The 15,503-nt window shown below is 40.5% G+C and overlaps 1 protein-coding gene across 1 annotated transcript in view; it reads left to right on the forward strand.

The window, feature by feature from the left end:
• EPRS1 (glutamyl-prolyl-tRNA synthetase 1) overlaps positions 1-6,161 on the forward strand; it is a 39,181-nt gene extending 33,020 nt beyond the window's left edge. The window contains exons 31-34 of the mRNA XM_082302612.1: positions 891-1,051; positions 2,794-2,872; positions 5,449-5,513; positions 5,789-6,161. Of these exons, the coding sequence (XP_082158738.1) occupies positions 891-1,051; positions 2,794-2,872; positions 5,449-5,513; positions 5,789-5,939 (456 nt within the window). The 3' untranslated portion in view covers positions 5,940-6,161. The remainder of the gene's footprint in view (positions 1-890; positions 1,052-2,793; positions 2,873-5,448; positions 5,514-5,788) is intronic.
• Positions 6,162-15,503: the final 9,342 nt, after the last annotated feature.

Consider the following 15,503-nt stretch of genomic DNA (forward strand, 5'->3'; position numbering starts at 1 on the left):
ACTGGAGGAGATTCCAGAGCACACAGTGCATAGAAAGCTTGGGATTCTCCTGTTCATCTCTTGAACACTGTGGAATGGTTTTAACTTATAAACTTACTGATTCAATTTCTTTTGAGGAAGGGAAAAGAATCCTCCAAAATACATTTGCATTTACTCTTTTCATTTCCTGTGAAAGAATGTTTACATTTTGGGATACATGTTAGGACGTAGAGAAAGTAAGTTACACAGTAGACTCTTAACTGACTCTTTCCAGTAAAATGGAAAATCTTTTTGTCTGATGGTATATGGGAAATGAGAAATTACATCTTATCACCAAAGTTTATAAAGCATAAAAGCTTTGCTAAAGCACTTAGCTGTTTGTAGTCAAATATCCTATGCAATCAATGTTGATACTGGGGCTGTATTTAACAGAACTTTTGCTGGTTGCTGTTAATACAACACCTGTTGAATGCTGTTGAAATGCTGTTGAAAGCATTCTGTGAAAACAGAATTAAATGTATTGCTGGATGAACTAGAACATTATAATTACTATAGAAGTCTTAATTGTTCAGACTTAAGAAATTTGATTTGCAATATGTGGGATAACTTAGTTCACTTTCAGTGGTGCTTCAGTAGTACTTGAATGTTGGCACTGACGAAGTCTCCGAGCTAGTGAAGCAAGGTAGAATACACAAGTGAAGAGATTGTGGTTGGGAAAGACAGAAATGCATAAAAGCTTTGGAATATTTGGTGACTTCCGTTTTTCAAAGAAACTTAAATTTGTGAAGTGAGTCTGTATTAAGACTGGACTTTAAAACAAACAAACAAAAAGCTACAGAGAGAGAGAGAAAATGAACTTTTCTGAGAATTACTTCTTCATCATAACTTACCATTTTTTCTTTTCCACAAAGGGTGTCCCAGTCAGGGTTGAAGTGGGACCACGAGACATGAAGAGCCAACAGTTTGTGGCTGTTAGAAGAGACACAGGGCAGAAGCTGACATTGTCTGAACATGAGGCAGAAGAGAAACTTAAGCAGATCTTGGAGGAGATCCATGCAAACCTTTACAACAGGTAAATTGAGAGTTACAGTAAATGACTGTGCTAATCACAGATGCACTTTACCTGTCAGAATTAATGGTTACACATTAATGGTTTTTCTGTGGAGGAAGACAAGTTAGGCTCATCTTCCTGTTTGCAACATGTAATTTTCTGCCTCTTAAACCTCTTCACATACAGCAATAGAAGTTGCCTGTTGTTCTTATGAAATGGAAGGTAAAAGGTGGTGAACTTATTTTAAAAAATACTTCAGTGAGTTCATATGTATTATTGATAAGCAAATGCACCATAAATAGACCATAAATAGGTCCCAATGACCCTAGCACTGCCCAAAGAAGGGCAGCAGAGCTGGTAAAGGCTGTAGAGCACAAGTCCTGTGAGGAGCAGCTGAGGGAGCTGGAGTTGTTTGTCCTGGAAAAAAGGAAGCTCAGGGGAGACCTTAGCACTCTCTACAACTGCCTTAAAGGAGGGTGTAGTCACATGAGAATTGGTCTCTTCTCCCAAGTAGCAAGTGACAGAATAAGAGGAAATGATCTCAAGTTGAGCCAGGGGAGGTTTAGATTGGATATTGGAAAAAATTTCTTCACTGAAAGGGTGGTCAAGCATTGAAACATGCTGCCCAGCACAGTAATGGAATACCCATTCATGGAGGTGTTCAGTAAACATTCAGATGTGCTTAAGGGTGTGGTTTAGTGGTGGGCCTGGCAGTGTTGGCTTGGTGGATGGACTCAATGATCTTAGAGGTCTTTTCCAGCCTAAATAATTCCATGATCCTATGTACAGGACTTATTCATGAAAGATGCTTTTGGTGTGGAATTTTGAAAGACACAAAGCTGTCCAAGAAACTTCAGTAGCTGAAGTTCTGTGTTCAGAAGTGTATTTTAAGACCCTATTGACCTTCACAGGATTGTTTTCTTGTAAGCAATCAAATACTTTCAGAACTGTTTTTTGCCCTTATTGCAAACGTCAAAGTCCCTCACAGGTCTGTCACTGCAGATTGTTGCTCATAAGTCCGCTGAGAAGAACAGGGAGTTGATGCAGTGCTGCAGCAGATAAGCTTTTCTATTTCCTTCTCTGGTCATACAAATTGTTTACAGGCAGAGTATTTTTACCTATTGATCAGTGACAGGTACCTTGTATTGCTGCTGGGGGTTGGTTTGTATTTAAGTTGTTTGGGATATATTCCATAGCTGGCTGGAGATCATTAGACGGATCCTGTTTCATTGCAGTTTGCATAACACTAAATCAATAAACGCATTCAAGCAGATGGAAAGCAAAACACAGGAGAAAAGTAGCACTATTTTGAGGAGAAAAGGGATAGCAAAGAGCACTCCTCGCTGATAGTTTAGCATGGAAAACACAAGCAGGTGCTCTCACAGCAGAGACCTGATCTAACATGTTCAAAAACATCTTGTGATTTAGATTTAGAAAATAATTTTAAAAGAAAAATATGCATCTATAGTATTTATTTCTGTCTGCTTCGGGTCAGTGTTTAGCTGACATGCACAACAGTGTGAATTAACACAGTGAAATGTGCAGCAATCTGAAGAGCATCCCATCATCAGCAATTAATCAAAGTTTTATCTGTTTGAGAGGAGAAGTGGTAGAAACACATATCCTGATTAGGAAGATTCTAATGAAGATATAGCTCTTTTTGTAACCTTTTGTTTTGACTGACTCTGTAAACTCAGCTTGTTTGGCCAGTGAGTTTATGTGAATAAATCTGCCCTGATTTAATTTTTTTTTCCTTCTCTTAGAGCATCCGAGGACCTAAAAAGTCATATGGTGGTGGCCAATAATATGGAGGACTTTCAAAAAGAGCTTGATTCAGGAAAAGTAAGGAAATTTACTACTTCTATTCTTGTGCTTCGCACCCTTTCTAGCCCTTATCTTAGTAATGGTTTTATCAGAATATGCTTTTAAGACAGAGTGATGTAAACATTTCATTCAGGTCACAATAACCTCACTGTCATTATTCTAATGCAAACAGTGACAAAACACTTATTAAGTCTCATATAAAGGTCCAGGTAAGAGTTTGAAGTCCAAGCTGTTTACGTCACGGAAGTTTTACCCTTATGACCTGAGTAGAAGCCATCGGGTACATTGTCAGAAACCTCCTTGGGTTGATAGTAACAATTACCCATCGTGTGGATGAGTGAGCTCTACTGATTGAGACATCTGGGAAAAAGTATTGAAGTTCAGATGAGAGGCTAAGCCTTCAGTACAGAACTGAGCTGCTGTTTCTTTTACAAAGATCCGCTGACAGAATTTTTTAACCCTGAAATTCTGTCACAGGTCAGGTTGGGAAATAATTTATATGTTTAGATTAGTGTGTTCAAGAGACAGGATCCCCAACATTAGTCAGTAAGGTTGTATATTTTATAAGGAGAGATCAGGGGGGTTGTGTACCAATTAGATTGACTCTGAACATTTCAAAATTCCTGATGAAAAACGTACCAGTGCCAAGAATCCATAAGTACTCTGTTGAACTTCAAAAATAGTTTTAAGTTATTCCTGGTTAGCCTTGACCTTCCATTATACTATTTTCTTGTATTTCTATTGCACTTAAATTCAATTTAGAACAATATTTAAAGCAATAATGATGAACTTCAGAGGAGAGACTCATTTAGCATGCTTGACAATTTGGAGATGTACCTGTCTTAGACATTCTCTGTAAAGTGGTACTGCCTTATTTTCCTCCACATAACTAAACCACAAGTCTTTACTCTTTACTTAACACATAATTGTGCTCTGCACGGATGTTCAGCTAGTGTTACTGCTCTCATGTGTTGTGAGTTCAAGATGTGCCAGCATGTGTCTTTCACTTCTGACTTTAAAAGCACTCTGAAATGATGCTTGACTCTTTTCAAGACAATGAAACGGCTGAGGACAACATAAGCTCTTTTAAAAGTCTTAAGAGATGCAGTACATATGTGGAGAGAGTAAAATGCCTGGTCTTCAGTGTCCAACACTCACTGTTGTGTGCAGCTAGATTCTAGATATGACAGAGAGAATTCAGCTATTTTCCTAACGCTGAGAACTCTAATATAATCTAAATGTAGTCAAGCTTGGAGATGTGAACAAATAATTTTAGATTCTACATTGGATACTTCCACCATTTTGGTATTTAGGTGGTACAAATTTGTTATGAGCTGCATATCTGAATTGAAAAAAACTTGAAAAAATGTGTAATTTTGTGTTTGTTTCACTCTCTACCTATATTTGTTGTAGTAACATAATTTTATAGCATATGTATTCTGAATTACTTGAAATTCTGTTAGCACTGACTACCGTTAAGGAGGAAAATTTGTAAGATGCAGTGCTCCTGTTTAATTCCTGTTGCTGTTTTTCCTTTAATGGAGTTGCAGACTCTTAACTCTTTAAAAATTTGGCCTGTTTTTCATTTCACTAACAAAAGGTTAATGCAAGAACAGTGTAGAAGAGTGGTAATAGTTCCTTTTTTTAGTTCCAAGAAAGTGAAGCTGTACAGTGAAATCTAATAAAGGTGTGTTCCAGTTAATGACAAATTGAGAATTTTGCAGTAAGAATGTAAGTTAGGTGAAAGAAAGACACACTGGGTAAACCTTATTCACACTTTGGGTAGAATTAAAATGAATGAAGCCTCAATTTAATAGCTGATGGTGCCCTCAGCTATCAGCATTTCACACGTGTTCAAATGTCTGTAGAGGGTGTCTTTCTAACAGTAATGCTACCTCTTGGTAGCAAACTGAATTGTCTTTGTGAAAGTCATTTAACAAAACCATAAAAGTCAGTAAAATTGAATATAAAACTAGGAGCAAGAGATCTGCTACAATAGCTAAGAGTAGTACTGAGAGGAGTGGGTGACATTATCATTTCAGCCTTACTCTCTTGGTTTTCTTAAGTTAAGCTAAGTGAAGGAAACAGCCGAAAGCTGCACACCCGCCCCCATGCCCCCAGAAAAATGTGCTGTTGGCAGTTCTGTTTTCTTAAAATATGTATGCTCAGAAAAAATGAAAATTCATAGTAATGGAATTAAAATGGGAACTTTGTTGGGAGGGCGCTGTCTTGCAGTGTGTAAGGCAAGCATTTGCTCAGTAGTTTGAAAGTTTTAAACTTTTCCTGAAAAACAGAACATTTCATGAGAAAATAGTGTTTATACTTTCCAATGTATTTGGTTAAAAAGAGTTGGTTTAAATTTAAATGCTGCTTTGGGTTTGTTTAGGATTTTCCATACTGCACTGTGGAGGGATAACTGTGCTTATCTACTTCTCTGATGAAAAAGAGCTATTAAAATTCAATTGTAACAATTGGAACTTTTCCCAGTTTGAGATCTGTATATGAGATCTGAAAGTTTAGGAATCTTCCAGAGACAAAGGTGACTTTTTCAATGTTTAACTGTTGGGTTTTTTTCTCTCCCTTCCTCTCTTCAGATTGTACAAATCCCTTTCTGTGGGGAAATTGAGTGTGAGGATTGGATCAAGAAGACCACTGCCAGGTAAAATATAACTGAACCTGAGAGTATGTACCAAGATCAAAATCAAAATGTTTTGACTATAAAACAGGAATGCAAGATGCCTCTGGGTATAACACTTATGTACAGAGTCTTGCTGTCCTGCATAATTCAATATATTTACTTCCCTTAGTTCTGAAACTTTCAGGATAGTTAATGCGGGTTTAAGATTTCATGTGTAATACACTTTATTGCACTTTTATTTTTTAGTAGAAACATTTATTTATGAATATTTATTTAGAAATACCCTTTTATTGCAGGGATCAAGATCTTGAGCCTGGTGCCCCGTCCATGGGAGCAAAAAGCCTCTGCATACCTTTCCAGCCTCTCCGTGAACTCCAGCCTGGAGCAAGATGTGTGTGCGGCAAAAACCCTGCCAAGTTCTACACCCTCTTCGGTCGTAGTTACTAAATCACTAGTGAAAGAACCTTCTCCTTTATCTGTGAATTGAACTTTTTTTAATAAGACTGAGATAGCCCCTTAAACTTCAATCGGTTTTGTGACTTTTTAAAGAATTCAAAGACAAAGCCATAAACCACAACCCAGCACCCCAATGGTCAGTCTTAGGCTAGCAGTAATTCACAGACTTTTCTGTAAAGATCTCCAATAATAAAGATGTATTGTGAGCTGTAACATACTGTGATGGTTTTTCCTGTGTTGCTCAGTGGGGAGGAATAGGCATCCTTTGCTCATGTCTTTGTTTCTGGTTTGGCACATGTATTTGCCTGAAAGGTTGGAGAGAATGTCATAAAAATTAAGTACAGTTTAGCGTGCTGACGTCTACTTTCTACATAAAACATCTGCTTTTAATCTGGCCTGCAAGTTTTTCAATAGAGACTTGCTGCTAACCTGTAGGCAAAGTATTTACTACCTTTAGAAAACTCCCTCTGAAGCCAGCTCTTTCAAGGAATGTTTTCATAAAAACATAAAATCATAGAATGGCTTGGAAGGGACCTTAAAGATCACCTCGTTCCAACCCCTCTGCTGTGGACAGGGATATCTTCCACTAGATCAGGTTGCTCAGAGCCCCTTCCAGCCTGTCCTTGGGCACTTCCAGTGGTGGAGAATCCACAGCTTCTCTGGGCAACCTGTGCCAGTGCTTCACCACGCTCGCAGTCAAGAATTTCTTCCTAATTATCTAATCTGAACCTGCTCTCTTTCAGTTTGAAGCCATTCCCTGTTGTCCTATCACTCCCTGCCCTTGTAAGTCCCTCTCCAGCTTTCTTGTAGGCACCTTTAGGTACTGGAAGGTGCTCTAAGGTATTCCTGAAGCCTTCTCTGCTCCAGGCTGAGCAACCCCAACTCTTAGCCTGTCTGCACAGGAGAGGTGCTCCAGACCTCTGAGCATTTTTGTGGCCTCCTCTGGATTCTCTCCAACAGGTCCATGTCTGTCTCATGCTGAGGATCCCAGAGCTGGACACAGCACTCCAGGTAGGGTCTCACAAGAGCAGAGCTAGAGGGAGAGAATCACCTCCCAGATATTCACCCCATTGTAAAGCAAGTTTGAAGGATTAAATGACACTCTGTAGCAAGATGCAGGTGGCTGCCATTTCTTGCAGCTATTTTGCAAAGCTCTGTTCTTATTTTGCAAACTGGCCTTTATGGCTGTCTGACAGTGATACTGCAGTGAGTAATGCAAAGGCAATCTGAAGAGTGTTAAATTCAGTGCTAGAGATTTTAGCCTGTGGTTACATCTACAGCATGTTTCATAAAACGTTTTTTGCTTTTCCTACACTTACCAAGTGTTGCTCTAGCAGAGGAGGCTGGATGTTACAGAGTTGCAAAATCATTTTAAAAATAACATTACTTCCACTCTGAGCACAAGATTGGCTTTGAGAAAAAAAGAGGTGGCCCTGGCACAAAACAGTGTTTGGATGACACACTCTTGACTCATTACTTTTGTTCTCCTGTATGTTTGAAGGCTGTCTACATGAATGCCTTTCCCTAAAAGGAGTATAGTGAAAATTTGGCAATTAAAAAGTTGGACCGGTAAGATCCTCCCCCAACTCTTTCTGGGACAAGACTACATTGCTGCCTGTTTCCAAAAAACTGGTTTTATGTAGCAGCCATAGTCTCAAGCATGCAGGAGACTTAGAGTGCTATTGCCAGATCTTCTCTGCTTTTCAAAGGCATGCAGAATGTTTGCTTTTGCCCATATCCCTGTGGTCAGCCTTCCTAGTCAAAATTTTGAGTGTTAGAATTTGAACCTGGCCTGTCCAGTTTAGGATAATGCCCCACTTTTTCCACAGAAAAGTACAAAAATTATTAAATATTTCAGATCAGCTTGCTTAGAGTGCTTGAAAGTTGGAAATTCTCTGTAATATTTTTTGGATTATGGTTAGTCCTGAAGGGTTTGCTTCAGTTGCATCTTAAAATCATCTATCTTGCATTTGTGTAGATATTTTCTCAGGTGTAGTAATGAGCAAAGGATTTACGGAAGGATGTGTCTGTGCATTTATCTTTGGATTCAGTTGACAAACCAGAGGAGTGGCCTTAAGGTCTCTATCCTGGTGTGCTGCCCCTAATGCTGGCTGGGATTATACTTTGAGAGCAATAACAAAAAGAGGGTGAGCAATAACACCAGTGATGTTTTCACAGCCTGAAGTGGCGGGTGACTAAGAGTAACCTGGAGAGGGATTGGCCACAGCGCCTCTGTGGCGCTGGGGAAGGGGAAAAGCAGCAATCAGCAGCTTCAATGTCCTCAGGCATAAGAAGCAGGAATGTGTCAGGATTTTTTGGCAGAGCAAACCAGATTTTTAGGAATAGATGAGCACTGAGCTCCCGTTGAAATGCTCTACAACATCCCCATTTTAAAAATGAGATGTGGAAGCTGTTAGTAACTCAGAACAAAGGAAAGGCAAAACTGAATGCAGCCTCTGACCTTATCAGTTTGAACAGAGCCAATCTTCAACCAGTTGACTGGATCAGATCCATGAGTAAACATGTTGACACACTGCTGTTAGAAATGAGTTGCTCTGAACCTACAAATGGATTTGTTTGAAGACAGATTTCACAGAAGGCCAGCCTTTTTTTTTGTCTTCTTTTTTTCCCCTCTTACTTTTCCTGAACTTATTTCTTCCTGATCATAGTAAGGCTTGAAGAGTCTGAAATGTTGATGCCTCATGTGCAGGTCTCCCTGTGATGATCTTCCACAGAAAGGCTGTTTGCCTGGGACAGATAGCATCCATGTCAAGTATCCTTTTGCCAAAAGCACAATCTGAGCTATCTGTGAAGCATTATAGGAAAAACCTTCCAGACCCTGACTAGATTCTGTCTGTTAGAAAAATAGGTATATGAACTGGAATAATACTCTGCTGTTGATTAAATGATACTGCCTTATGTTTATAATAGAATTGCAAACTTCATGGTGTTTTTTAGTTCTTGTATACAGATAAATTTGGGTTAAGTTTTAAGGGGGGTGTAAGGGAACTGCCTTAACATGGTGCTAGCAGCTCCTTATTGCAAATAGAGCACAGGTGAACATTTTAGCTTTGTTGCAAAGAGAGTGCTTCATTTAGCTCTTCTTTTGGTAATCACAGCCTTGTGTGAGGCAGGACTTTTGAGAGCTCCGAAGTTTGATCTTGGTCTGTACCCACTGAAAGGAGAATAACTTGAAAAAAATTTCTCACTTTTCATGCTCTGTAGTTCAGGTAATAAAATAAGTAGTTAAACATCACTTTAATACAAAAAGGAAAAAAACACCATAGAAATAGCTGGGATAGAAGTGGTAACACAGGTGTGAGAAGATGAAGATGAGTAAGTGCCAGTTTTTAATGTTGTAATTACTTCTAGTAATCCACCCCTCCAAGGTTAATGGAGTTCTTTAAATGGCAGGAGGAGGGGAACCCTCGAGTTGAAGTTGCAGTGTGTAGGTAGGCAAATGATAAAATGTTAAAAATTATGTATGTTGGCAGGCAAGGCTTCTAACAAACTGGACTTTAAACATAAATATTTTGGCTGTTGAAACCTGTGAGCAAAAATCCATATGAAGAGTGGGGGGTGGGTGTTTGTTTTTAACCCAAAGTTAATTCACCTTGGGAAGCCTAAGGCCAGCAGGGACAATTGGTCAGCTCAGGTTATCAATATTATCTTATCTCTCCATGGCTGTACTGCACATAATTCATGTGATTTCCTTCCTTCCTATCTCATGACTAACTGTGTGCATATATGTATACAGATGGGCATTTAAAATAAAAAGCTGGATCATAAACTTTTCAAGGAAGTCACCTGGTCTTATGGCCCAACTGCCTGGTGTGCCATTAGCGGCAGTTTGTGAGTTTGTGTTAACTGTGGGGACACTCAGAGCTCAGCAGGTACTGCAATGAGTGACAGAAACTGTTACTGCTTCAGGATCTTACTCTTTTCCAGAAGTGGCACAATATACAAGCTGGGACTTGAGCAGCTTGAACTTCTGGTTGTGCTTTCCCCAACTCTGACTTTTCCATGCAAGCATATAAGAATTACTTTGAGATTTTGAGACAGTCAGGAGTTTCAAAATGGGACATAAACACTGTGCTTTGGGTTTATTGTTAAGCCTCATCTTCCATGTCTACTGGCTGTTTGTTTAGAAAACGGCCTCCAAATTTTCTCCATTTCCATGAGCAATGTTAAAATGTGTGGAAAGTACAAGAAGTTGTTGTACGGTTGTTTTAGGTTGCTGAAATGGAAGATCAGTTGTCTTTGGAGCTTGTTCTATGGACATCTTCAGTGACTCTCACAAGCAGCTCATGTTCATCATGTTCTTAAAAATCATGTCCACCCAACATGGATTTCAAATGTCTTTTTCCACAGGTGTATAGTAGGAATTTTCAGTACTAAAATTACTGGCAAGAGAAATGGCAGGAATGGACATGAAAGGAGAGTTTTATGCAAAAGAGAGGCCTTTTCTAACCAGCTAAAGTTCTGAGCCACCTTCTTATACTCCTGTCTGGGCCTTATTCAGTTTTTTAGAGCACTGACACTGAGTAGAGTAGCAAGTGCTGGTACTCCCAGTAGTCTACCTCAGTTTATTTTTGGTTTTGCAGGAAAAAATGCCTCCTGAGGGTGGGACACCTGCAGGACTGGAGCCCTCAGGGTGTCTTCACATGACAAATCTCACTGAACTGCCCTTTAAACTGATTTATTGTTTTACTGCTTCCTATAAAAGTGGCTCCCACATGTGAGCAGCGCTGACAGGTGAAGGGCAGGATCTCAGGCAGGGAGCTGCTCCTCTCACAGCTCTGTCTCTGCAGATCCTGGGAGCAAGGGGCAGCAGGAATGGGCCGCTACTCGGGCCGCAGCAGCCGGCTCATCCTCATGTGCGTGCTCAGCCTCGCCATTTTCACCGTTGAGATCTCGGTTGCCTATGTGGGCAATTCTCTCTCCTTGGCCTCAGATGCCTTTGCTGTCCTCTCCCACTTGATCTCCATGATCATCGGGCTGTTTGGCGTCAGGTTCAGCCGCGTCAGGTGGCACAAGGCCAGCACGTTCGGCTTCAGCCGAGCAGACGTGCTGGGGGCTTTCGGCAACTCCGTTTTTGCCACCGCGCTCATGTTCAGCATCTTCGTGGAGGCTGTCAAGAGGTTTATCAACCCTCAGAAGACTGAGAAAGCACTGCTCGTCCTCATTATTGGGGTTTCAGGTCTCTTCTTCAATGTGTTGAACTACATTATCTTCATGGAGTGCTGCTATTGTCATGCACCCCCCGGAGACACCGAAACAGGTAAATAACCTCATGCAGCTGCTCTGCCCCTCGTCACTTCTGTTTGGTTATAGAGACTATTTACTGCTTCTCTGAGGTGGGTGAGTAAAATGTAGAGGTCTTCACTCTCTTGTTAGCAAGGGAGGTGGATTTTATGCTTGAACCTGTGCATGTTTCCAGCTATCACCGCATGTGTTTATCAGTAAGTTAATGGGCAAGCAGTTTAAGTGTTGTCTCTCCAAAATGTACAGTGATCTGCAAGAGAAATTTCCTCCCTAATCCACTGGCTGGCCAAATATGGGACAAAATGTGCTACCACCCTCAGGGAGATCCTTGCTATGAAATACCTAATGCTGAAATACCAGTCATCCCCAATCTCCACCTCTCAATATTTTAGTAATTCTGCTGTAATTTTTATCAGAGACGCGGTTATCCTTAGAGCAGTGTTCACTGTTTGCAGGAGACAAAAGAATAGGTAAGGGTCAAAGGAGCGTCTCAGCCTTTGTTGATTTGGGAATATGTTGTGAGAATATTAGGATGCTGACTGAAAAAACCTGTGACTACAGAGCTGAGGATTCTCTGCTGATGTTTGTTAACCCGTGCTTGGGAGAGCATGCAGAGGAGGAACAGGCATACTCTGTCGCAGAAACATTTTGCAGGAGGTTCTCTTCGGTGCACAGTTTTGGCTTTTCAGTTTATTTTTCTTAGCATTGGATTTTAAAATTTCTACATTTGGGACGAGAGATGGGGGCTGATTTTTTTATTCCTGCAGGAACTGTCTCACTTTATTTGTTGTAAGATACATGTGACTTCTTTTTTTGTCTCTGTATGTTTTTATATACATATACAAATATATTTCTTAAAACTAGAAATATTTCCGTTGAGATAAGAGCCAGGTATTTGCAAAGTGTAACTGGATGTGCTGGGGAGGAAGCTGAGAGCCTGTCTGAAAAAGCAGGTGCTGTTATATACTGCTCTAGGTGAGGTAAGGCAAGTCTTATGTTTGACGTTCAGGCTGGACAGGGCTTTGGAACTAGAAATTAAAAATTTGTTAGTTTATGTTACAGTCTTTAATGTGTTTTCTGATGGACTTTCAAATTGGAAAATAATTCTGTTCATTATTAAAAGTATCTCCAGATTATATTGAAGCTTTAACTTTGTTGCTGTTTAACATTAAAGCCAGATGCATAACTGATTTTGGTGCCTGCTTGTTTATATGCCCACCTGTTTAAAATTTGAGCTGCTCTTGGTCTAAATTTCTGGTGATAAGTAATTATTTGGGGGATTTGATAGGCTTTTATGCTGGGAACTCTCAGCAATTCCTGATGAAGTCTTTGTTTATGATGACTTCTTGGAAGACAGCTTTGAAAATTGTGCTTCTGTGTGAAGGCAGGGAGGAGGAACACATCAGCAGTTATAGAGGAATTAACTGAAATGAATGGTAACTGTGTAGCTAAATTATGTTCTCACTGAATTTCCAGGATCCTTCTTCTAATAACTTTCTGGGGCAACACAGACACCCCTCTGCCTCCAAAAGACTCATGTCCAAATACCTGGCAACTCGACTTAGTTTCCAACTGAATTTAATTTGCATGATCCAGGGATGAATTTTGTATCATCCCATAAATGTAGTGTGTAAATTTGTTGGTGGTTTTGCCTCTCTGTTTCTGGTACAATTACACTTCTCTGCTTGCAGTAGTGCCTACAGGCAAGATAACGCCATTTTATGCTGTAGAGGGAATGATCCTCTCTTCTGGACTTAATTTTGCACTTCCCACTTGAGTAAAATTTCATATTTATTTCCTCTAATTTGCTCTATATTCAATCTAAGTGGGATTTTTATTGCATTTCTTTCAAAAGAAATGCTGTTCCCCAGATAGCTGTACTCTGAAAAATATACTCGTGTGCTTTACATTTATTTTAGGGATATATTAAAAAATGTGAAAAAAGAGGGATATCATCTCTCTGCCTCTTGTCATCCTGTGTATGAGGAAAATACACTCTTCCCTGGAGCTGGAAGGCAAGGTGAATTTTGTAGTGTTTCAGCACCACTAGCAGAAATTCAAGCAGATGGACATGCTTGAATGTGTGCTTCTGGTGCTGTCCAGCTGTGCACAGGCAACACCTTTGGAGACACCTGGGCAGTCTCCCGGCATCAGTGATGGTTTGCTGGAAGGTAAAGTTTTGTAGAGTAGCCCTCTACCTCTTAAGCTTTCTAAGGAAAGGGGACAATTGCCTTCATATCTCTGCTCCCCAGGTAGGGAATGGATTTAAACTGCCCTCTCCTCTCTTGTTCACACCGCTTTGAAATATCAAGGCAAAAAATGAGGAGAGTAGGTCCACACTCTAGTGCTGAACTGTGTGTGCTGAGGGCAGTGGGTGCATCTGAATCCACTGAAGCAAATTCTTCCATGTGTACTAGTGCCACAAGTAATTGCCACAACCAGCAGTTCATCTTGTTCCTCTGTTGCATGGCCTACCATCAGGGATGGAAAAAATAGCTGGTGGGTTTCCTGACAGAAGGGGCAGAGTGAGATGTGTCTAACGAGCCCAGTGGACTCTGAGGGAGGTGTTTACAGGTGCCAACTCAGCTCTCCATCTTTTTCCCTTGTTCTACATCTGTACTCCTCATTTAGCTCATTGCAACACCCACTCCCCAAGTTCTCATCTTAGTATAAATATTCTTGTTGGGCGAGTAAAAATGTGGTTTTTCCCTCTCTTTTTTTTTTTGCCTCAGGTTTTCTTGCCTCTCATTCCTAACTGTTCAACCCCTCACCCTTCCCTATTCTGTTTCTTGCTACCCTTTTGCTCTGTGTCCTATTCCCTAAGTCTTCAGCTGTTGCCGTTCCCCTTTGTCTCTCTCAGTTGTTCAAATTCCTGCTGTCCCCTCTGCCAGCTGCAAGTACCTGTCTCTTCTCACCAGGTTGAACCAAGGTCTCTCTGTCTTCTAGGTCCATCTTTGCACTTGATTCAGACAAATGCAGTTCCCTGCACCAAGTCAGGACTAAGAGGAGAGGTCAGCAAGAGAACAGGGAGGACACGCCCCTGTTCTTTCTTTTGATGCTGGCCCAGACCAGCCACTACAGGTATAAAAATATTTCTACACTCTCTAAAGGAAACACTGTGTAGAGGAGCTTGAGCCAGCTGGGCCATCCATAGCAAAGGGCATCACAGAATAAGAAGTGCTTTGGATTCAAATCCAGGAAATACTTATTAAAACACAGAAATATTAAAGCTTCCCTAAGAAACTTTTCCCAGAAGTTGAAGTTCACAAAAGGCTTTTTTTACTGTTGCTGTTCGAAATGACAGAGCTCCTTCAGCCAGAGTTTTCTGACACTTTCGAGGTCTTGTATCTTACACAGGAAGGTTTGGCACAAAGAGGAAGAACATGGCAAAGTAGCAAGCAGATGAAAATAAAAAACATCACACTCCCATAATAAACACCAGACAATTTTAACACTGGCCATACGCCTTATAATGTCGTAAAAATACAGAAGTCTGTTTTACTGCACACAGAGACCCAATTACTCTTGTCCATGTAGGTCAGTGCAGTTGTCTCTTCTACTCATTTATACACAGTGTTAAACTCTTAGAGGGACCACAGTTTGAAAAGCACCACATTAGTCTGATCGTAGTAATTCTCTCTTGATTGTCTTAGAAAAGAAATAAAGATTTAACCTGGACAAAACATTTCTTCTGTCGTCTTGTGATCTGTACAGGGAGGTGTGGGGGGAAGTAGGAAATAAAGATGTCACCCAGCCCAACCCACCTGACACTGAGCCACTCATAAAATGTCTGACTGGGAGAAACAGCTCTCATCTTCTCATGAGAGAACTCATGGTCTTTGCACAGCTCACAGCTCATTAAATAAAACATGTTCTGTGTTAGCAGCCAAGTGCCTTGCTTTTAATGTCCCTGTTTGTGCAATTTAGCAGGTTTAGTATGTGAGCTTTTGGTGTTGTATCACTGTGGAATCTTGATTCTCCTATTTCAGCATGCACCAGCAGCCTACCTCTCAGATAAGAGCTGGCAAGTAGCTAGGAATCACATAAATGGAAAACTTACCTCCTTTCTCCTTCTGGACCTATGCAGAGTGAGTTTGTTTATTCTGAGGCTTGCTGTGAGGCAAATCTTTTTTCCAGGCTTTGTAAGCAGGAGAGATTTGGGGGCAGATGTGTGAACGAAGAGAGGCACTCACCTTAACTGGCTGGGTGACCTGGGAAGACTTTGTTGCTGTAATATTCTGAACTAAATATTGACATCTGTTTGTGCAAACATGCTGATCTCAGGGGAAA

This window comes from Coloeus monedula (assembly GCF_965178545.1).
Source record: "Coloeus monedula genome assembly, chromosome: 2".
Taxonomy (NCBI): domain Eukaryota; kingdom Metazoa; phylum Chordata; class Aves; order Passeriformes; family Corvidae; genus Coloeus; species Coloeus monedula.